Genomic DNA, 23,440 nt, shown 5'->3' on the forward strand with positions numbered 1-23,440 from the left:
GAAGGCAGTAAAAGGCATGAACAATGCAGATGACTGTAGCAGTAACTGCTGTCTAACATGTTGATCATACATTTGGCGACCCAGAAATGGCTGTACTGCACCGACCTTTGTTTGTCCTTCCTCCTCGCAGACCTGAGCAGTGCCATGCTTATGGGCCAAGGGTTCATGGTGTCCACTGTGTCCCGCTACTTCTTCCTGCATCCGCCGCCGACCTCGACTCTGCCGCTGTGCCCACCAGCCCCAACGTCAGCCCACGTCAACAGCCATCAGCGATCGTCCACTGTCTCCCTGCCCCGCCCGCAGGCCAACGCACACCAGGCCAGCACACGGCAGGCCAGTAGCCGATACCTGGCTGCATTCACTTACTGACTCTGAGGGCTAGATTCTAGACAATGCATAGCAAATTGGTCAATTGATATGACATGGCAGAGTGTTGGCGTGGCCACGAAGTCAAAGTTCACACATGGCTGTGCCATCTGGCGAGTGACAGCAGTGGTTCGTCATCTCCAACAAGGGCAGCTTCCTGCCTGAAAACTGAAGAGGGATGTGCTTAAACCTACTTTCTTGCTCCACGACGAGCAAAGTGCAATGTGCTTGAATTTAGTAGAACTTCTAATCTGGCAACTCAGCCATACTTATTGCCTGCATGAACCTCAGTGCTGCATCGATTATGACAAGATATTATGGTTGATAATGAGTTATGTCTTGTTACAGCTTCCTGGTATACTTCATCAACCTCTCTTCTTTTTCCATTTTGCAGATGAATGTGTGTGCCTAGTGACTCTGTAAAGCTGGGTTTTTAAAGGGAATGTAATTTATACACTATGAGTGCAGTATGTTGTGTCTGGTTTCAAGTTTGGATTAATTTAGAATGGAAAGAATTCGATTTGCTGTAGTTGCAGCAATTCCGAGCAACTACACAAGTGATGTCTCACCTGAGGTGCTAACAAATGTGTTTTGAAAAATGACTGCATGGTTTTGCGGTTGGGTACAGCCTTCTCACTGTGATTACAGTATTTGCACAAATGTATTGCAAGTTCATTTTTATTTTTCTTTCCAAAAATGCACCTTGTCCTACATCTGGAATCATGCTAAATTTCATCTTGTACACTGAGTCACAGCATTTGAGTATTTTTTTCTTATGCTTAAACCACGGATAAAATCCTGCTTTAGATGTTACGTGATACAGTCAACGTCCAATTTTTTGTACTTCCTAAGGACTGCAAAAACATTTGAAAAATCGGGCGGTCCCCAAAAACAAGTGCATGCTTGTTTGGGGACCGCCCGAAACAAGTGCATGCTTGTTTAGGGCTCAAATTGCCACAGCCACCTCCAAGGTAGCTTTAAATGCCTGCCTGTATAATTATTAGGCATCTCGGTGCTCGTACTGTGATAGGAAATGGCAGGTGCACACATGTATAATACAGAAACACATTTTATGTTCCATGACAGTGACCCCTTCACACATTGCCATATTGCGGTGTAGCCGACTTTTGGGAACCAACATTATGCAACATTTTAGACCCATTCCATACTTTCCGCACTTTGACACCATCGGCGAGGATGACGAAGTCATTGCTAGTGCTGAACAGAGGTAGTGACTTCAATGAATGCCATTTTGGACCTGCAATCACAGCAAAAAGTCCGAAAAATTGGCCGGCAAAGGGTTTCAGTGAGCGAAATTTAGGATGTTCTTATACATTGGCTCTATGGGGTACGTGGCATTCCCACAAAGGAGTCCGAATTATCAGGCATGTCTGAAAAAGCGGTTGTTGACTGTATTACGTAAAGGTATCTTTCTGCATGCTAAACATTGATGGCAGCGGTGCAAAGGTCACTGCTAGGCTGAGCTGCTCGCAGATGGAGCTAAGCAAAGGCAGCATATATAAACGAACGGATCACAGACATTCGTTTTATAAGAATGTGTGTATGTTGTTGCTGGCTGTGATTGCTGTACCAGGTTTCAAGTCACATTATAGCTGCAACAATGTGTCTCCTAAATTTTTAACTTGTGAGAGCTGGCCTTTATGTTTGTGCAAGTGTTTCAAGCTATCAGATGAAGTTTAGCACCAGTCCTAGCTTAGATCTATGCTTGGAAAGTTTGCTAAGGAAGTGCAATAGACAAACATATAAGGCTCAGTAGATGAGTCTTTGTAATCAAACAAAGCATTGTGAAAACCATGCACAACCATTTTTGGAGTCTGTATCTCATTCTGAAATAGACCTGCTGATTGGGCCTAGTGGACTGTGCTAAATAGAGATGTAGATTAAATGTCCTCCAATGAATTGGCTATGCAGAAATATCCATTTATTGGATCTTCATTTTAAAGCCACACCACCTGGGTGACTTACTTTATGTAGCACTGTGTTTCACAGCTGTACTTGCCTGGTATATCTGTGACAACTACACTGTCATCAGTGGCAACATGATAAAAGCACTTTGGATAGCTGCCTGTAACATAACATGTTCACTGAGAAATGCAGCTAGACTGTTCCTGGTCGCAGTTTGTTTGCCAGACACTCAATGCAGGCACGAATCTGGCTGCTAAAAAGTACCAAGTAGATTATTGTAGTGTCATCGATTCTTCGTGCATGCAAGTTTTTTTTTTCACTGTTGTAAACAATGTCTTGTCCATGAGCTTTAAAGTTCAGTTCACATTTTAGGCCCAATTTGAAGCTTACAGAATAATTTGCGGCCAATATATTTATGAGGTAGAGAGAACAGGCATGTATTATGCCGGTGCTTGTGGATAGACATTTTGAGGGCAGTGAGAAATTTGTGGATATGATAAAAATTATATCCCTGCAAAAATTAATTAGTTTACATAACTAGTATTTACAGAACCAGAGAAACCTCACCATAGGAGTCTAGAAATTTACACACTGTGCATGACCTGCGGAACATATTGCTAGCAGAGTGTTTACATGTTGCAGTTTCTAAATATGATGAATAACAATTGGAACTGCCAGCTGCTTTGATCTCATGTAGCTCCTTGGACTTAATTCATGCCCAATATCTAAAAGTAATATTGAGCTAAAGCCTGCAAACAACATTAAAGGTTTCTTCGACCTGCACATGGGCATTAAGCTGCGTTTCTGTTATAACACCTATAAAAAAAGACGATGCACTTACTTCTGCTTTATATGTACTCAGACTTCACAAGAAGATCGCTTTTTCGTGGCCTTCATCATTTAACAAAGTACATGGCATTGTTGCCTGCCTGGTTCATGGGGAAAAATGAAAAGCCAATGTGGCAGGAAAATTCTGTTTCATCTTCTCATTTTGAGATCACAATACAATTCTACATTATTAGAACATGATTGAAACAAGGCAGCTCAGCATGTGAAGTCATTCTACCGCATCTGCTATTCACGCTGTTTCCTTCTCTTGTCAACAGGCAGCATCCATGTGTATGTAGCAGTTTGCCTCTGTTAATACAATGCTGCTTTTTCTATTTTTTTTTTTTGTGCATGAATCAGGCAAGCTAAATTATATGTGCTTTGTTGAACAATGTGGACAAAAAAATGCGATGTTATTGCAAAATTTGGATGCAAACAAAGCAGCAATAAACACATCTCTTTTGAAGTTAGAATAAGAACACAGCTCTTTGTACTATGGTTTATGTTTAACACAAATAGGGATGCACAGTCTGTGCATTGTTGTAGAACTTCCACCCGAAAGTCACTGTGAAAATTTCATGATGAAAATTTCAGCGTTTCATGCTGTCTGCTTTAATTGGGTGAAAGATTTAAGTTTGTGTGTCTTTCTTGGAAGAATGCTGTAGTGCATGGTCAGCTACTCCAGCTTTCAACAGCTTTAAAGTTTTAAAGGTCTTCATTGTAATGTCTGAACTATAATCAACATAAAAAAAAGCTGCTCTCATGACGGATGTTAGCAACAGTTTCAAAGCTGCTGACTCTAAAGCACCCAGATATTTCTGAACCACTGTGTTAACAAAAAAAAAAAAAAAATATATATATATATATATATATATCTTAGTAAAACACTCTTGATGTTCAGCACAATGAATCTTTTAAAAAAGGGAGCTTTGGCAGACAGGTGGAGTGCTTGTAAAAAGGTGATGTGGTGAGGCATGACATACTATAAACAAATCAAATTGCCCCAGCCTCTGCCACTTATGCTCCTGCTGCTTATGTAGTTGCTGCTTGTCAGTATTGACAAGCAGCAACTTCTATACTAGATGCAGATCTAGCCACATAAGTGCAACTCTGTAATCGGTGATGTTGATTACTAGTTGGGCGTTTTAGAGGCTGCGAAATAAATGCAGCCAGCGTCTTGCACTTGAGCTGAAATTCTGTCTGAGCAGGAGAGGCTGCCATTGCTCTTTGACAGCATAAAAGTGTAATGTGATGAGTGCAATGTGCCGTGTTGTGGGACAGACGCAAACATGGCTTCATACTATAGTACCTTTTGCTATAACTAAGCAGCAGTGGTAGCAATGTAACTACAGTCACTTAGACATGTTATATATATATCCAACAAATCTTCTGACGATGCTGAGAGTTTCCTTCATCAGTTTTAGCTGTTTCCGAGCCCATTAAACATCTCTCCTCGAGCACCAACAAATAGTTGAACAATCAGTACAGACACTCTTCAAGTGTAGATATCAAGGCAATCACCTTCCTTCCTGGTAGTACAATGCTGGAAATGTTGCTGCATGGCTCTTCATGTGCTTAAGAAGCTATAGATAATTGAAGTGCAATGTAGGTATTTGCTAAAGAAAAAAAAATATATCCATCATAATTTAATGTCCTGGACACAGTTGGTAGAGACTATATCCACTTTGAATGACTTTCACGTATCTGCTAGTGTAAACGAGATATTTTTGTGGTTGTTGGTCAATGGGACATCTTGTTACTACAAACACTTTGTTATGATACAGCTACCATGAAATTATTCATTTTTCTGAAGTGTGCAAGAGACAGTAAGATCTTGTAGAGGGAAAAGCATGATCAGTCACTTGGAAGTGAGAGTTTAACAGTAACACTCAAAGCCACTTGTGGAAATTCCACAAGTCAAAAGAGAGTTAACTATGTCTATTTTCTTTCAAGTTGTGTTAATCAATGCTAACGAGTTAAAAAGCACCGATTAGCAAGAACTGGAAAAGTGACATCGTATTTCTAATGCAAGCACTTAAAACACTGTTCTGTATATAGTATTACTAAAGGCCACAGCTTCGTAGTTTGCATAATATGGAAGACATGCAAAATTACATATTCTACTTGTTTTTATACCCAATATAAGCTGAAGCCTTACAACGCAAATTAAAAATCATATTGAGATGATTCTTATTTTTCTTTCGTAAACATTTTGACAAGTGAGCAATAGATATGGAGCAAGACTGCCAGAGATTACCACATCTTTTGAAAATAGGAAGTTCTTGACTGCTGGCAGAATAGTGCGTAACTTAATTGCATTGATTAGAGACTGACCTACGAGCCACTCTTTCACAAAGTCAATTGCAGTATTCTGTCTTTCTTTCTTCTTTTTTTTTAATTCTGTGGACTTGGCTTATTGTTAAATTGAAAATTGTACTACGTACCTTAGGAATCTAAAATTTTGCAGTTTCGTCTAGTTATATTGGCTACCTGCTGATTTGAGCAAAAAGCCAGATCTAGAAGTCTGTGTGAAATGGATACGATGGGGCATCAGTGACAATTGAAAGGAAAAGGGTTTTATGAATGCTGCTCGTCAGGTTGCACCCCCGACGAAACTTCTTCCCCAGGCAAACTATGCCCCCTGCTCACCGTCTTTCCTCGACCTGTTTTGTGGTCGTTCCCAAAGTCTTTCTTGTTCAAAGTTTTTTGATGCATCTTTTCAGCCTCATGACACATGCAAGGACCTACTCCTAAGTCCTCAGCTGTATCTGATGACACTTGTTAATGTACCAGGGTGGAATGACAGAGTAGTGTCTTTTGTCACTGGATTGGACAGCGTGTTCTGTGGCAGATGTGCTGAAACATGTTTCTCCTTGCACAGGGAATTAGAGTTGGCCTAGTTGGTTTACGTTCATCATGGCAAAACAGTGCAGACGACGGGACGAGTGAAATAGGTAAGACAAGCACATTGTCTTGTCTGTTTTACCCATCTTGTCAGCTGCACTGTCTTGCCATGATGTCTCTCCTTACCTCTATGAAGTTCATGTACATGTGTCGTCTGCTGGTGTTTTGATACAGTGAACCCTTCTTTCAGCATATCCCCTTCAGGCATGGTGTACACATGTGTGTACAATTTGTTTTTGCCAATTCTGTCCAGTGGTGGCAAGAAAAAAAGCCATGGAGAATGAGCTTTGGGTGAATTGAACCCCCTGTCTCCATATCACTTCAGTGTGCTGCATATTGCTACAGATGACGACCTTGCTGAAGGCATTACAATGTTTGACGAGACGTTTGACATGCCGCATTCCTACAGCAATGCCAATAGAATGGATGCATGCACTTCGAGCTAGTGATTCAGCGACTTTTACATGAAAATGCAACACAACTGACTGCACAATAAATAAGTATTGAATTAATGTGTAATTATGACGACTCGCTAGAAAATCAACAAAAACAATATCCTATAATGTTGTCCTTCTTGTAATGGGGTGTCCAGCACCTTGAAATAAAGTTATGTAAGCTTGGCATGTCTATCAGGAGTTCATCATAATTTGCACCTGGGTTATTTACAGTGTGAAGTGGCAGTATTTCTGGCACCTATGATGCATTTGTGTGCAGGAGAAAGGAGGGAACAGAAAATGGCCTTCCTCAGTAGCCATAAAACATTTGGGTGAAGGTGAGTGGCTTTTTGCACCACACCTTTACCCACATCTTACACCAACATGTCCAGTAGCTTACTACTCTGAAGCCATAAGACACTTGCAGCAGCGTATATGTTCCCTTGTTTCCCAATATGGACTTGACTGGGCCCTATTAGTATTCATCTCAGCTGTAAATGTGTAACTTATATTCCAGAAGAAAGCTGCTATGATTCTATGTACATAACGTGGCTGTGGCAAATTGAAAAATCGCCAAGTAGTGCTGATGAGAAATCTTATTATGAATGCTATGAGGTCTGCTGTACACTGTAGGCAGTATATTTGTGAATGGCAAAGATTGTTGGTGCCTAATTGCGCTTTTTCTTGATTCATTGGAAATGCTGTCACATCAGTGATCATCATTTATTCACTTGCCGCATTGTTCTGCTTGAACAGCAGCTTGGGCTTGTTGGTTTTCCATCCTGGTGTTAACAGTGCAAAACGTAGACAGGGACATGAGACGAGAAGACAACACCATGAGCGCTGTTTTAAGGGCATTCCAAATTTTTTAGTGCTTCTCCTTATTATCATTAAGTTTACTCAGTGTGCCGAAATTCATAACAAGGTTTTACTGGGTGCCAATTTCTCTTGTGTATAACCTACCAAAAGAATTAAATGTGCAAGAATAATGAGAACCGAGGGGCCCGATTGTTGTTTGAATTCTGGGTTCTACGTGCTAAAACCATGGTTTGATTATGAAGCACGCCATAGCAAGGGATTCCAGATTAATTTTGACCACTGGGGGATCTTTAACGTGCCCCCAATGCATGGGACACCAGCGTTTTTGCATTTCGTTCCATCGAAACGCGGCTGCCGCAGCTGGGATTCGATCCTGTGACCCCGTGCTTAGCAGCGCAACATCCTAGCCGTTAAGCCACTGCAGCAGGTCGCTTTTTGTTACAAACAAATAGAAAAGCCAGGGAAAATATAGGTATAGTGAATTGAAATTTAGGAATAATGAGGAAAAGAGAAGCAAAAGGGGATGAAATGACAACATGCCATGGGTGGGAGCCGATCCCACATCTTGCACATGATGTGTGTGGTGCTTTACCATAGGCTATAGTGGCAACCATCCTCATATAAACTTTCGTGAGTATTTGCACTTGCGTAAAGGCTAACCCACAATTGGAGTGTTAGCCAGCACTACTTGTAGCAATGGCAACCAATATAGGACCTCCTTAAAAAAAAAAAATATTCAAGAGTCTCTAAGGTGAAGCATGCATTTCTTATATTGCAACCTCATAACTGCCAGAGGACTGCTGTGTTGACCTAGCAGCAATGATCAGAAATCTAATCAAACTAAACAGCTAAGCAAGTCTTCAAGAATGTTGTACAAATGAGGAGGCTGTTATTCACATGTTCCTAGAGGTTGCCTTTTCCATGATGATTGAGCTGCAGTAGGCAGTACAGTGCCTGTGCTGCCCACTGTGGCCAGCTGCCCTGTACCCTCGGTTAGTGCAACAACTTTGGGTAACAACTTGTTGACAAAATTACATGGAATTTCATGTATTTCCTTGCCTTTTTAGGGAACATACGCATTGAAAGTGGTATTAGGTAGATATGCCTAGAATAGTGATCAGCTTCAGCTTCACACCTACAACATGTGTTTGATACATATTTATTAAATAAAGGCCAATTAGTAAAATTAACTTATCTGGTTAGCTTCTGATACATTGCATTGGTTAATAGGTCACTAGTTTGAGTCAAGAGAGCCACATGGCCTAATGTGCCAGCCTGGAATACTCTGTTGCATGGCAATTTTCACAGAGATGAAAGGAGTGACAGCGTTGTCCCTCATTTCACTATTCTCAAAGTTGTGCTTCCTTGTCTTCGCCAATATGAACCAGCTAAATCTGCAACATGTATTGTGGGCTTTGTGCATGTTCACTGTGTCAGTAAGCATTTCAAGGCTAATCATAAAGTTTCACCATGTACTGAAGGACAAGGCTCCATGCAGTAGACCAACTACACGTGTTTAGCTGATGTGCAGTATGCAGCACATTTAAGTCCTGTTATGATGGCAAGTTTATGGCCTGGATCCTCAACCAATTTTTAGTGAACAGGGTTTTAGTGTGCTTGCCTTGAGTTAAAATGACATTACGAGAAAGCGAAGCATCTTTTGATGCTACCTCAGGCTCCACATAGCATTCTGCAAAAGGGGGCTTATCTTTAGTCATATCTTTATGCACGAATCAAGCCTAACATGGGAATCAGGTCTGTGTTGGCTCTGTTCTCCATTTTGGATGTTGTTTTTGGTCATGCTAGATGTGCACCTCTGCCACAGAACACAACTGCCACCAGCGTCAACATATCATGTCTTCCTGTTTGCACGCATGTAAATATTGCTGTATTTTGAGCATCAGGCTTGTACCTCTTGTCAGTAATATGAACACTGCATGAAAATTCTTTCTTCTTGAACGGTCTTTTGTCGCATTAGAGCCAGTATTATTGCGTCTCTTGCGAGTTTCATATCACAAATGTGCACTGCAGGACATTGCTAGCTTGTGTGGTTTACTTGCTGCATTGTATTTCAAGGCCATTGCAGATCACATTTGATGCTGTTTCTATATAAGAGGCTATGTAGGTGACAGTAATGCTGCAGCTTAGCTAAATGGCTTGCAAATGATTCCTTCATGAGTGTGTGCAGTTGTCACAGCACCTTAATTGTTAAGCAGCTTAAAGGAGCACTACAACAGTTTTTTAACATGGTATATAATCTTCCTTGGGCACCAGATGATGTTGTCATTAACATTTCTGTCTAATACTTTTTCTGTAAGTGGGCTACAGAGATGCTACACATCAGTTCAAAAGACTTCCCGTGCACTTTAGTTCATGTCAAATGAAATTTACTTCACCATAAATTACAAAGTACAAATGATGGAGGCACGTGCGAAATATTTTGAAGGCATTACGACATATGTATCCTGTTATGCACAGATCCTACAGATTCTTTGTTTTCCTACCGAAACTTTTTTTTCTTTCAATGAACTATGTTAAATTTTTGCGACTTTTTGTTTATTGCTATGCGTATTAAACAGAATGGCCATTTGCCAGATATCTTCAACTATCAAAACTGATAACCGCCTCCTGCATAAGCAAAAAAAAAAAGAGAGAGAGAGAGAAGTCTGATCACTGATGGGTGGGGATGCCTCATCATGGTGGAGAATAAAACCACTATGGCGATACATATACTACGATATCTGAGACCAAGCAGTGCAACAGAAGATTATCACATACCATTGTGAGGTCATGCCAATACAAAAGCTTAACACGACGATGAGCAGAGCATGGCAGCACAGCTTCAGGCGCTGTTAAAATGTGAAAAGGAGAGGAAAGCTTCAAGGGAACAGGAGCATATGATTTCTGATAATTATGTTCGTACAAGGTGCACTGAACAACACTTTATTTGAATAGGTTTGCGAATTAGCACAAGACGCATTATTCCACGCCTTTTATGAAAAGTCATTGTTGGTATCCTTATTAATGACGATGACCTCACAGCACCTTGCACGGTTCCTGTGTTAATCAGTCAAACAATGGCTATGATTTTTCAATAGGTGAAGCACCAATAGTGACGGCACACAAGAAGGAATACAGACAGGACAAGGCGCTACTTGGCTATGACATCTCAAATGAAGATCACGTGTGAAATATCACTTTTGCGTGATGCTTAGTGTGGTGTTAATATGTGAATGCATAAGTAAGAAACTCATTAATTTAAATCAGCTAGAAAAATTCACAAAATTTTGTTTCGTCAATTTACTAGTGATTGCTCCTTGTTTCTTCTGATATATGTTTGATAAATCTAGTAGTAGCCCTTAGCTTTCCTTCTGTGCTCCCTTTTTTATGTGAAAGTCATGAGAATCACATGACAAAACAGGTACAACAGAAATGTATGAAACTTATGACTGTAATCGATGTAGATAGAGCTGTTCTTCACGCTTTTTTTTTCTATCCCCCTGCTTGAAATAAGTTATGCAATGGGTAATGCATGTTTTTGTGTGTTCAGCTTAATGTTTAGAATCTGCCTAGCATTTCGCAAATACAAGGACTAATGGAGGCTTTGCATTGACTGGTGTCACATCCTGCAAACTATGGCTTTGCCATTCTATTGATTCTGTTCTGATGTTGATCTTCTCACAATGTCAAGCATTGCTAATTACGTGCAGTTTCATATGACAGTGTACTGCTGCACTATGCACATAGGAATGTCATGAGAGTTGAGACATGTGATCAATCTGCAGCTGATTCAGTGCTTAAGCGTTGCCACGTTAGCATACGTTGCCACCATTGTTTAACTATACTATACTGTGCTGTGCCAAGTCCGTTTCAATGCTAAATATACCACATGGGCCTACCTGCCTAGAGTTCTCTCACATTTCTGCGAAAGGTTACTGCAATTAGATTAAGTCTGTTCTTTTCTTTCACATAGGCATAGCTGAGCAGGCGCTTTGAATGGCTTTCACAAATTAACAGGAAAAAATGACAATTACATAACGCTGCATTATTGCTCGGTGCTTGCAGTCTATTGCACATGTTTACTGTCCAATTGAGTCATAATCATCTTTTCTTTTGTTTCTTGTAAGAGGTTGCAGCCAAATTCTTGTGTGTGTGTGCATGCATGTGTTCTTGTGCCTATATGTGCGAGCATGCACGAATGCTTTTGCCGGAGTGTTGAGTTTTCATGGAGATCATTGCCACCATTTGCGCCTCGCAGAGTGCCCATCATCTTCACATGTAAAACACTGCGTCACAGAAGTGCAGTCTAGTTCTCTGTATTCCACTTAGGCTGCACACTACTCCAAGCACGAATCAAAGTTCTCCAGTGATTTCACTCGACCAAGTGCATGCATAATGCACGGTACTACGTCATAATTTCTACAATTTACTTTTCTAGGTGCACTAATACAACTGCTTGCATGTGTACCATATTAATTGTAGGTGCATTTGCTATACTTCTCCCACATCCACAGGCACAAGTCCTTCAATGTAATGTACGTAGAGATTGCCACTGTGCGCCAAGTGTAGTGTTTGTGAGTTTACCTTTTGTGTGCCAATGCAGTTTGGAACACAAAATAAGCTAGGCAGTAAGGGCAGGAGCATTGCATAAGGTTTATGGCGTGATCATTATGACCCCTTGTTACAGGTGGGCCTGACTGACTATGTACAAGGCCCCGCTGCATCGTCAAATGTATATATCAGAACTTGGCCCACTACTGAAGGAATAAAAACATGTAGGGCATCAAACAATGCCAGTTCAGTACTAGAGACAACTTCCCTTTCCTGAGAATGAACTGTGCAAGTTCTATTTGCAGTTCACTGCATGATAAGTCATGTGTTACAGCAAACCGTTTAGGGCAAACCGTACAGTGAGACCGTACAGCAGTAAAGCAAATGAACCATTCGTAATTTCATGTCATCATAAACAGCTGAGCTGAGCAACTGATAAGTGAGATAAGCTGTTGGATTATAGCTATGGCTGGTGGAAGATGCTTTCAAGGCAATCCCTGTTTATTGGCTCATCTCCCAACAGATACTGTGTTACTCAAATGAAACTATCAAAAATATGTACCCTAAGACATACAAGGGCACGTGCCAGCATGTGTTCTGAGTACATCTTTTTGTGTTGCTACTTTTCACTGGTTTCAACACACTTTTTCTTCTCTTTAATGTGAGGAAAGTTTCCCAGTCATAACAGATGTCACTGATTCGTCGAAGGGCACAGCTAGGGTGGCCTGGCACTAGAGTTGACGTGGGTGGTCCTAAGCAATATAGAGCTGAATTCTGAAAGTGGGTGGCAAACCAGTGAGCTCTCAGTGGTTTGCCATCCACTTTCAGAATTCAGGCAATACCTGGTTGGCGTCAAGTCCCTCAGCGTCACTGACAAGAGATTGATTATGAGATCAGCCCGTAGCATGTGTACCTTCAGCATCTGTCGGAGGTTGATGTGTTTTGGTGCCGGTTTCTCACAGTGGATTGCGCTCGACTTTTGGGAGTTGCCTAGGTTGCGCTGTATGCACACTATCCCATGTCGACACCTGGTGCTGCTGGCATTGTTGCCAGTGAGTTCACATGCTGCTGCCCACTGTTTGAGCAGGCTGCACAGCTGTCTGCCCGGTGCAACCTTTTCTAACTGCATAGTGTGTGCTCCCCATACAACAGGCATTTCTTGTGGTTTACTGGCAAGAGCTACAAGGATGCAATTTGAAGGCAAGCATAGAGGAGCCAGTGCCTCTTGCTGCTTTTGTTTGCTGGAGAGACAGACATTCAGGTCCAGGGAAATTTACTTGCATGCTGTACCCTGTGTTTTCTGTATCGCAGTGTTTAGACCAGTGCATCGAAATGGAACGGAAATGTAAGCGAAACACTATTTATTATTTTGTCTCGAAGTGAAACCAAAATATTTTTTATGGATTTCAGTTCAAGGGGAAAGTCAGCAATCTGAAACAACCGACATAAGGCAATGTCAGCATTAGAGTGTATCTCAGGGGTTCACATTAGCACGTATATCAGGCAGGGATAGTGCTAGCAATAGCCCATCTGGAGCTCCACTAATGTAAGCCTGTCGCTCAGGGCACTAGCAGATTGGTATCGTAGTAAAACCTAGGGCTTGCACCCTGAAGAGCTTATCATCTTGTTTTCTATAGGTACAACGCTTTGTAACCAAGTTTTGTGTTTCATTTATGTTCATTTAAGTTTACTTTATCGAAACAATACCCTCGCATTTCGGCAAGTACACTCGATGACATGTTGCTTCTGAGATCATCCTCGTTGCCTTGACTTAATGCACTGAGCGTGGCCTCAGAATTCATAATTCATAATGAATTCATAATTCATTACATTGCTTCAAAAATTTTTACAAGAGGAAGAACGTTATGAACTGTTACGAATCATTTTGTTTTTTCATTCCAGAGCAGAACCAGAATGGAACTTTTTCAGTGGAACGAAAGACTTATCATTCGAACACCCTGGTTTAGGTACTATTTTAGGTATACACATCTGATGGGATCATAAAGATATTTGATTTTGATACAGTGTTGGACATGCGAGTGAAATTTATACAGTGATCTGCATTTTTATTTTAAGGCATCATTTTTTTTCTTTTTTACGTGCTGTTGCTTTGCTCTTGCTGAAATTTCACTACAAAATCAGATTTTTTTGGTCGACATCATTGAATATAGTAGCACTTCACACCGTTGCTTACATGGCTTGTCTGGAAGAAGTAATAAATCATCGTCACATGTGTGCATGAACTGCTGCAGGAGCTTGAACTGGCATTCAGCAACATATTGATTTGGGTTAGCTGATATCAGATTTATAGTACTCTAACAATGGTGGACACGCGACAAGAAATTAAGAAAATTAAACATTCTCCCATGCTTGCAGAGTATAACATGAACTGGTTTTGCTGACTGTCAGCAGTTAAGCCACAGAATAAGCTTAACAGCAAGTAGAGTGGATAACAGCAATCAATTGTAAGGTTTCATGTCTGAATTAAGCTGCACAATGGGCTATAAGGAAAGCCATTGTCTCTGGATTAATTTTGATCACCTGTGGTTCTTTAACATATGCACCAAAAGCATCGGTAAAGAGTGTTTTTTGCATTCTGCGCTCATTGGAATGCAGCCACTACAACTGGGAACTGAACCAGTGTCCTTGTACTCAGCAACGGAATGCATAGAAACACAGATGCAGGAGGCTGACTTCACGGAATGACAGTTCATGTGGAAATTTCATTTCATTGCCTCGCTCTAGTTGAATTCACAAAACAGGGTCACATTTTGAAATTAAAATATGGAGCAACACAACTCGCAAATATGCCTTGCTTTCTTGTTAGTTCACACTCTCTCTCTCTTCCTGTCATCTTTGTTTTCCCCTTTCCCATTCCCCCGGTGTAGGGTAGCCAACCGGACGTTATTCTGGTTAACCTCCCTGCCTTCTGCTTTTCTCTTTCCTCCTTCCACACTGGGTGTGATTGAAATTTCTTTCCAGACTCCCTAGGACTACCTGGAGATTATGCTTTCAACCAGTGAGTGTTGGCATATGCAGCCTCTCGGGCAGTCCTGGGCAGTCCAGGACAGTATTTCTAGAAGACCCACTGATATATTTGGTGGCGAAAACAGCAAGTCCGTGACCATACAGCAGCTCACTTACACTCGCATGTACAACAGCTTTCTCTTTTTCCGGACAAAGGAGTCAAGCAACAACGCAGACCAAAAATGTAGTCTTGTAGCACAAGTTAAACAAGGCAGTGGCAAGTGCAAGGTATTTATTCTTTTTTTGAAGTTGAAATGAAAATGCAGGTACCTATACTTGCTGTTCGATAGCAGCAGATGGAAGTATGCAGTTCCCAGCGTGAGTGGTTGCTGGCTGATGAAATTGTGAAAGTTGCTCCCGCATTTAAATCTGGGACATTATGTGCAAAGCACTTGTCACAAGTTGGTGAGGTGGTAGAAAAGATCCAGGATGATTAAGCAGACAGGTCACATACCCTGCCCACACGCTCTGAAATAACATCTTTATCATGCTGTACTTTTATCAGAGTACGTCTAACAAGTTCATCTAGATATGCATGTTTTTGGATGCGTTCTGCCCACCGAGGATTGTTCTGGTTCCCTGGTGTGGTGACATGCGTGCTCCTCTGTGCCGAACTCACAACTGATTGCTGAATGCAACATCTTTTGCAACATTTTATTAGACTGGTGAGCATGGCTTGCTCAGCCAATCAACATGTAATGAAAGTAGGTGCTGCGCATGTGGATACCATGGCCTACGCAGGGTACGCTGAAATCAGTGTAAGGGAGGATGCAGAATCAATATGAAGTTCACAATGTGAAATTCAAAACTTGATTCTTGCTGCATCACAAACATGTCTAGGTTTGTGTTGCAGCACACTGTTTTTGTGCTCATGTTACAAGCTGACATTGTGTCTTTAGACAAATTGTTTCTGCCACACTTCAGCAATGTACAAGGGGCATTTCTACTGCTTACTACTATGGAGCACTACTACGTCAAACGCTTACTACTACGTTAAGCATAGTTTCGTAGCAATGCCATATACCCGAGATTGATTTATGAAAGTATTGCGTTTACACCTTGCATAAAGTACTTGATGTTTTGCTAGACTACTGCTGTGAACCATGTATGCGGGATTATTTAATTCATGCTGTTGAGAAGAGCATTTTCATATTTCTTTTGTATGTTGGTGTGCGTATGTACATCACAAGGTGCATGTCACTGAACACGGTAGACTTTGATGGAAGTGTACCATTACAAATCGACTGCTTGTAGGCAAAGGGATTTTTGATCGTGCTCATACAGTCTTTTTGCATGGTCTTGTTGGTCTCCATTGTCAGTTTACCAATTGCTTATACCCTGCGATATAAACATTTCTATAAACATATTTTATGATTTGGACAGTTGTTTGCACATTGTCGCTAAAGTTTAAATGACAAGGCTTAAGCATGTCTGTGATTGTATTTTTTGAGGTTTATCTTGTAAACAGCTTTGTCAGTATCAGTTGTAAAATATCTCATGGCATTATCTGCCCCATGAACATGGGTTCATGTATGCTTGTGGCGTCAGCATCTTGTGTTGTTTTGAGATTCCTCCTCACGTATAGGTGACAGCAGAATGACTTTGCAAAAAATTATAAACGTGGAGGGTGATTCCTCCGAATGTCGTGCATGCTCTCAGCCTTAATTGCTGACTCCTTAAGAAAAGGGAGATTGAAAAACGTGAACAGTGTTCACAGTGCACATGTAATAGGGTGAAAAAAAGAAAGAAAGATAAACCTTCTTGTTCAAAGTCTTCAGAGAGTTGAAATAAAATAGTCTACAGTTTCGTGTTGGTCGCTTATTTCTTGCTTCCATTTTGCTCTGGCATGGTGAGCTTTTGAGCTATAATCACCGAGTTTGGCCTAGTATATCACCAATACAAAAATGTATGAAGCTGATTGGTTTTGTGTGTTTACTCAGACCTAAAGGTGCTCTGGTTGGGCGGGGGGCATTGCCTGTGGGCTTGTGTTCAAGGTTTGACACAATACGATACGTCATTACCATGCATATCAAGAATAAAATATGTGAATGAAATTTCAATGCAGTATCAGGTGGCTAAGTATAACAATAATGGCACAAAAACATATGAATACTACACTAAAAATTCATATGAGTAAAAAGCTATTTATTTATATACGATGCTGTAAGCCTGGCATGTCTTTGAAGAAGACGATGAAACTGGCCGCCGCATCAGACATTATGTTGGATTTTCATATTTTTCTTTAGTTCGCTGTTTCTATGTTTTCCTGCACCATGTTTTTTTATCTGTGCCTGACAATTTCCATATTTTTAATTCACCTTGCCTTTATCTGTTTTTGTATGACTACCAAATTCTTCGTTATGCGATCTCCCGTTGTGGGTGCCCGTCAAGACAAGAATTTGCAATGAATGCCAATATTGAAGTGTACCCTTGCACGATATCAGTTTCTAAGTGCCCTTTTTCATCTACTTGAACTCTAAATTGTATGTTATTTTTCTTTTGGGGGGGGGGGGTGCTGTTTGAGTTGATGATCACACAAACTAAACTGATTTCTATGTGCACATATAGGATATGACCTAGCTCACAGCTGTCGCTCCTGCTCTGCTGCTCCTGTTTATTATGCATCATAAAAATTCCATTTCACGTCAAAATGTAAATCAGGCTAACTGGTTACACAGGAAAACTTAGAAATGTGAAAACAATTTGGCAGAGCCCATCTCAGAATGAGTGCATGTTAATGTGATTGGCATATAAGCAAGGTAGCTACACATCATATTGTCACGTGGTGGTGCCCACAAAACAGGCTACACTTATAGCACAACAATAGCGGCGGACACGCTCGGCGATCGTCAAAAATCTGATCAGCGGGTCAAGCGCGTCGGCTTTTATAGATCAGTCGTGGAATGTTCCAGATTAACCGATGGGACCCGCGTGCCTTCCACAAAGTTCTACACTATTCGCGTCGCGCATACATGCAATCAGATTACACAAGTTGCGGTGAAACACAGTGGAGGGAACCATCGATAACATTCCAGAAACTTCTTTTACATGCAGGCGCGTCCTGCGCTGCACGATAACATTTGTTAGGCGGCCAAACGTGGTCGCCCGATAAAGATAAGTACACGTGTCATTACCCCCCTCTTAAAGAGCATCGACCCGATGCTGCAAACAAACGAAAGTAATAAATAAGCACTCGTAGCAAAGAAAACAACAAAATAAGGGAAGTTCGTTAGCGTCCGTAAAACAGTTTAAGACGCACCACGTGGACCACTTCAGGTCGTGCGCGGCGCCGCTGTGAATGCGAAATGCCGTCTGGCACGACCTCATAGTCCAGTGCGCCAATACGTCGGATGACCTTGTAGGGTCCGAAATAGCGTCGCAGTAGTTTCTCACTCAGTCCTCGTCGGCGTATCAGGGTCCATACCCAAACACGGTCGCCGGGCTGGTACTCGACGAAGCGTCGTCGGAGGTTGTAGTGTCGGCTGTCGGTACGCTGCTGGTTTTTGATCCGGAGGCGGGCGAGTTGTCGGGCTTCTTCGGCGCACTGGAGATAGGTAGCGACGTCAAGATTCTCTTCGTCAGTGACGTGTGGCAACATGGCGTCTGCGTCGTCGTCGGGTTCCTGCCGTAAACCAACTTGAACGGCGTGATCTGTGTTGTTTCTTGCACCGCCGTGTTGTAAGCGAATGTTACGTACGGCAGGACGGCATCCCATGTCTTGTGTTCGACGTCGACGTACATCGCTAGCATGTCGGCGAGGGTCTTATTCAGCCACTCCGTAAGACCATTCGTCTGCGGGTGGTAGGCCGTTGTCCTCCTGTGCCTTGTCTGACTGTAGTTCAGAATGGCTTGAGTGAGCTCCGCTGTAAAGGCCGTTCCTCTGTCGGTGATGAGGACTTCTGGGGCGCCATGTCGCAGCAGGATGTTTTCGACAAAGAATTTCGCCACTTCGGCTGCGCTACCTTTCGGCAGTGCTTTAGTTTCAGCGAAGCGGGTGACGTAGTCCGTCGCCACGATGATCCACTTATTTCCGGTTGTTGACGTCGGAAAGGGTCCCAGCAAGTCCATCCCGATCTGCTGGAATGGTCGGCTAGGAGGCTCGATTGGCTGTAGTAATCCGGCTGGCCTTGTCGGCGGTGTCTTGCGTCGCTGACAGTCTCGGCATGTTCTGACATAACGGGCGACGTCGGCGGTCAGGTGCGGCCAATAATACTTTTCTTGTATCCTCGATAGTGTCCGGGAAAATCCTAGGTGTCCAGCGGTCGGATCGTCATGTAGGGCGTGCAATACTTCTGGACGAAGTCCTGACGGGACGACAAGAAGGTAGTTGGCGCGGACTGGTGAGAAGTTCTTCTTCACGAGTAGATTGTTTTGAAGCGTGAAGGAAGATAATCCGCGCTTAAATGACCTGGGGACAACGTTGGTGTGCCCTTCCAAATATTCGACGAGGCCTTTTAGCTCCACGTCTGCCCGTTGCTGTTCAGCGAAGTCTTCCGCGCTTATCATTCCAAGGAAGGCGTCGTCATTCTCGTCGTCTTGCGGCGGCGGGTCAACGGGGGCGCGTGATAGGCAATCAGCATCGGAGTGTTTTCGTCCGGCACTTGTAGGTGACAGTGATGTTGTATTCTTGTAGTCTGAGGCTCCACCGCGCTAGTCGTCCTGAAGGATCCTTTATATTCGCTAGCCAACACACCGCGTGATGGTCACTGACGACTTTGAATGGCCTGCCATAAAGATAAGGGCGAAATTTAGCTGTAGCCCAAACGATGGCGAGGCATTCCTTTTCGGTCGTAGAATAGTTGCCTTCCGCTTTTGACAGCGACCGGCTAGCGTAAGCTATCACCTGTTCGACTCCGTTTCTCCTCTGGACTAGAACGGCACCGAGGCCTAGGCTACTGGCGTCAGTATGGATTTCTGTATCGGCGTACTCGTCGAAGTGCGCAAGTACCGGCGGCGACTGCATACATCGTTTGAGTTCTTCAAATGCGTCGGCCTGTGGCGTTTCCCACTTGAACTCAACATCACATTTAGTTAGACGTGTCAACGGCTCGGCGATGCGTGAAAAGTCCTTGACAAAGCGCCTATAGTAGGCACACATGCCAAGGAATCTACGCACTGCCTTCTTGTTGATGGGTTGTGGGAACTGTGCGATTGCAGCTGTCTTTTGCGGGTCTGGACGGACACCAGATTTGCTGATTACGTGGCCTAGGAACAGAAGCTCATCGTAAGCGAAGCGGCATTTTTCCGGCTTCAGAGTAAGCCCTGACGTCTTGATGGCTTCTAGTACTGTCACAAGCCGCTTGAGGTGATCGTCGAAATTTCCGGCGAAGACGACGACGTCATCCAAGTAAACGAGACAGGTCTGCCACTCCAATCCTGCTAACACCGTGTCCATGACGCGCTGGAACGTTGCAGGCGCCGAGCACAGTCCGAATGGCATGACCTTGAACTCGTAGAGGCCGTCCGGTGTGATGAAGGTGGTCTTTTCGCGATCTCTTTCGTCGACTTCTATTTGCCAGTAGCCAGACTTGAGGTCCATCGATGAGAAGTATTTAGCATTGCAGAGCCGATCCAATGCGTCGTCTATCCGTGGGAGGGGGTATACGTCTTTCTTCGTGATTTTGTTCAATCTACGATAATCGACGCAGAAACGTAGGGTTCCGTCCTTTTTCTTCACTAAAACAACTGGAGATGCCCACGGGCTTTTCGACGGCTGGATGATGTCGTCGCGCAGCATTTCGTCGACTTGGTGTCTTATAGCTTCGCGTTCTCGCGTCGAAACTCGGTAAGGGCTCTGGCGGAGTGGTCGAGCGCACTCTTCGGTTATTATGCGATGCTTTGCGACTGGGGTTTGTCGAATCCTCGATGACGTCGAAAAGCAGTCTTTGTATCATCGAAGCAGACTTCTGAGCTGTTGCTTCTTAATCACGGAGAGACTTGGATTTATGTCGAAGTCTGGCTCGGGAACTACGGTCGTCGGGGTAGATGCGACAGAATCCGAGAAGACAAACGCATCGCTGGTTTCCTGAATTTCCTCGATGTATGCGATCGTCGTGCCCTTGTTGATGTGCTTGAACTCCTGGCTGAAGTTTGTCAGCAACACCTTCGTGTTTCCTCCGTGCAGTCGAGCGATCCCTCTTGCGACGCAAATTTCACGGTCGAGCAGTAGACGTTGGTCGCCTTCGATGACGCCTTCTACGTCAGCGGGTGTTTCGGTGCCGACCGAAATGACAATGCTGGAGCGAGGCGGGATGCTCACTTGATCTTCGAGCACCCTCAAGGCGTGGTGACTACGAGGGCTCTCCAGCGGTATCGCTTGATCTTCCGACAGCGTTATTGACTTCGACTTCAGGTCGATGATTGCGCCGTGTTGGTTCAGGAAGTCCATGCCGAGAATGACGTCTCGTGAACACTGTTGGAGGATAACGAAGGTGGCAGGGTAAGTCCGGTCATGAACGGTAATTCTTGCCGTGCAGACTCCAGTCGGCGTAATGAGGTGTCCTCCAGCGGTTCGAATTTGAGGGCCTTCCCATGCAGTTTTAACTTTCTTCAAATGGGCGGCGATGTGTCCACTCATTACGGAGTAATCAGCCCCTGTGTCCACTAAGGCGGTAACTGCGTGGCCGTTGAGAAGCACGTCGAGGTCGGTGGTTCTTTGTCTGGCGTTGCAGTTAGGTCTTGGCGTCGGATCACGGCTGCGTCGTGTTAAACTGAAGCTGGAACGTCGCGTCATCAGGTTGTCTTTCGTCGTCGTATTCTTTACTTCCAGACTTCGTCAGGACGGCGGCGTGTCGTTATGTCGTCGAGGTAGTTTCTTCGGTGTCTTCGTCGGCGGCGGAGGATCTTCGTCAGTTCGACGAACAGCAACCGCACCTCCATCGGTTGCTGCTTTTAGTTTTCCGGATATGGGCTCGCTGTCCGGCCCCGGGCTGGGCCAGTGTATGGTCGGCGCTGTGGCGACAGGTAGCGGCCTGGTGATGGCGAACGCGACGGTCGTCGAGAGCTCCACTGAGTAGCGGCGAGGTAGTCGGCGATATCGCGAGGGCGTTCACCTTGCTGCGGGCGCGGAGCGTTGACGGCGAAACCTCGCAGTCCCATCTCCCGGTATGGGCATCGTCGGTAGACGTGACCTGCTTCTCCGCAGTGGTAGCAGAGCGGGCGGTGGTCAGGAGCTCGCCAAACGTCTGTCTTCCTCGGGTAGCTGCGCTGGGCGACGGGTGGGCGTGCTGGCGGCGGCGGTGGTGGTCGACGGAATTGCGGTGTTGCGGGGCCCTGGCGCGGTCGTGGAGGGGGACCTTGACGGCGGGCGACGGCGGCGTATGTCATCGCTTGCGGCTGAGGTTGCGGCAATTCAGGGGCTACTCCAAGTTGTTGTTGGACCTCCTCACGTACGGCGTTGGCAATCGACGCCACTTGAGGCTGTGATGACGGGAACAGCTTTTGCAGCTCCTCCCGCACGACCGCTCGGATAGTCTCGCGCAGGTCGTCGGTGGCCAGTGACTGAACTCCGGCGTAGTTTGTCGAGTTAGAGCGGCGGTTGAATTGCCGGTTCCGCATTTCCAGTGTCTTCTCGATGCTGGTGGCCTCGCGAAGAAACTCCTCAACGGTCTGCGGTGGGCTCCGTACCATTCCGGCGAAAAGTTCCTCCTTTACACCACGCATCAGTAGGCGGACTTTCTTCTCCTCGGACATTTCCGGGTCGGCGTGGCGGAATAGGCGGCTCATTTCTTCTGTAAAAATCGCGGTGGTCTCATTTGGTAGTTGCACCCGGGTTTCTAATAGCGCTTGGGCTCGTTCTCGGCGTACGACGCTTGCGAATGTCTGCAGGAAGCCGCTTCGGAACAGCTCCCAGGTCGTTAAGGTGGCTTCTCGGTTCTCGAACCACGTCCTGGCAGCGTCTTCCAATGCGAAGAAGACATGTCGCAGTTTGTCGTCGCTATTCCAGTTGTTAAAAGCAGCGACCCTCTCGTATGTCTCAAGCCAGCTTTCCGGGTCCTCGAACGTTGAACCACGGAACGTCGGAGGCTCCCTGGGCTGCTGCAGCACGATGGGGGATGCTGGGGCTGCCATTGGGGTGGACTTGGTGGCGATCTTCCTGGTCGTCTCAGGCCAAAGTCCGTGCTCCGGGGGCAGTTGTTGAAGACGGCGGCTTGCTCGATGGTCCGGGACTACGTTGGTGTTGTCTTTGCGTTCCGGGCTTGGATCAAGGCTTGTCGGGGGCGTCCGGTACATGAACCAAAAGCACCTCCACCAGATGTCACATGGTGGTGACGTTGAATAACACAGTAGCAATACTGTGAACGACAAAACTAACTTTTATTGGGCGAACCTGTGCCCACAAAACAGGCTACACTTATAGCACAACGATAGCGGCGGACACGCTCGGCGATCGTCGAAAATCTGATCAGCGGGTCAAGCGCGTCGGCTTTTATAGATCAGTCGTGGAATGTTCCAGATTAACCGATGGGACCCGCGTGCCTTCCACAAAGTTCTACACTATTCGCGTCGCGCATACATGCAATCAGATTACACAAGTTGCGGTGAAAGACAGTGGAGGGAACCATCGATAACATTCCAGAAACTTC

General features: G+C 44.3%; 1 protein-coding gene across 1 annotated transcript in view; it reads left to right on the forward strand.

The window, feature by feature from the left end:
• The window catches only part of LOC126525462 (organic solute transporter subunit alpha), a 44,373-nt gene extending 27,712 nt beyond the window's left edge, over positions 1–16,661 (forward strand). The window contains exon 8 of the mRNA XM_050173345.3: positions 131–16,661. Within this exon, the coding sequence (XP_050029302.1) occupies positions 131–369 (239 nt within the window). The 3' untranslated portion in view covers positions 370–16,661. The remainder of the gene's footprint in view (positions 1–130) is intronic.
• Positions 16,662–23,440: the final 6,779 nt, after the last annotated feature.

The sequence above is a fragment of the Dermacentor andersoni genome, chromosome 8 (assembly GCF_023375885.2).
Source record: "Dermacentor andersoni chromosome 8, qqDerAnde1_hic_scaffold, whole genome shotgun sequence".
NCBI lineage: Eukaryota > Metazoa > Arthropoda > Arachnida > Ixodida > Ixodidae > Dermacentor > Dermacentor andersoni.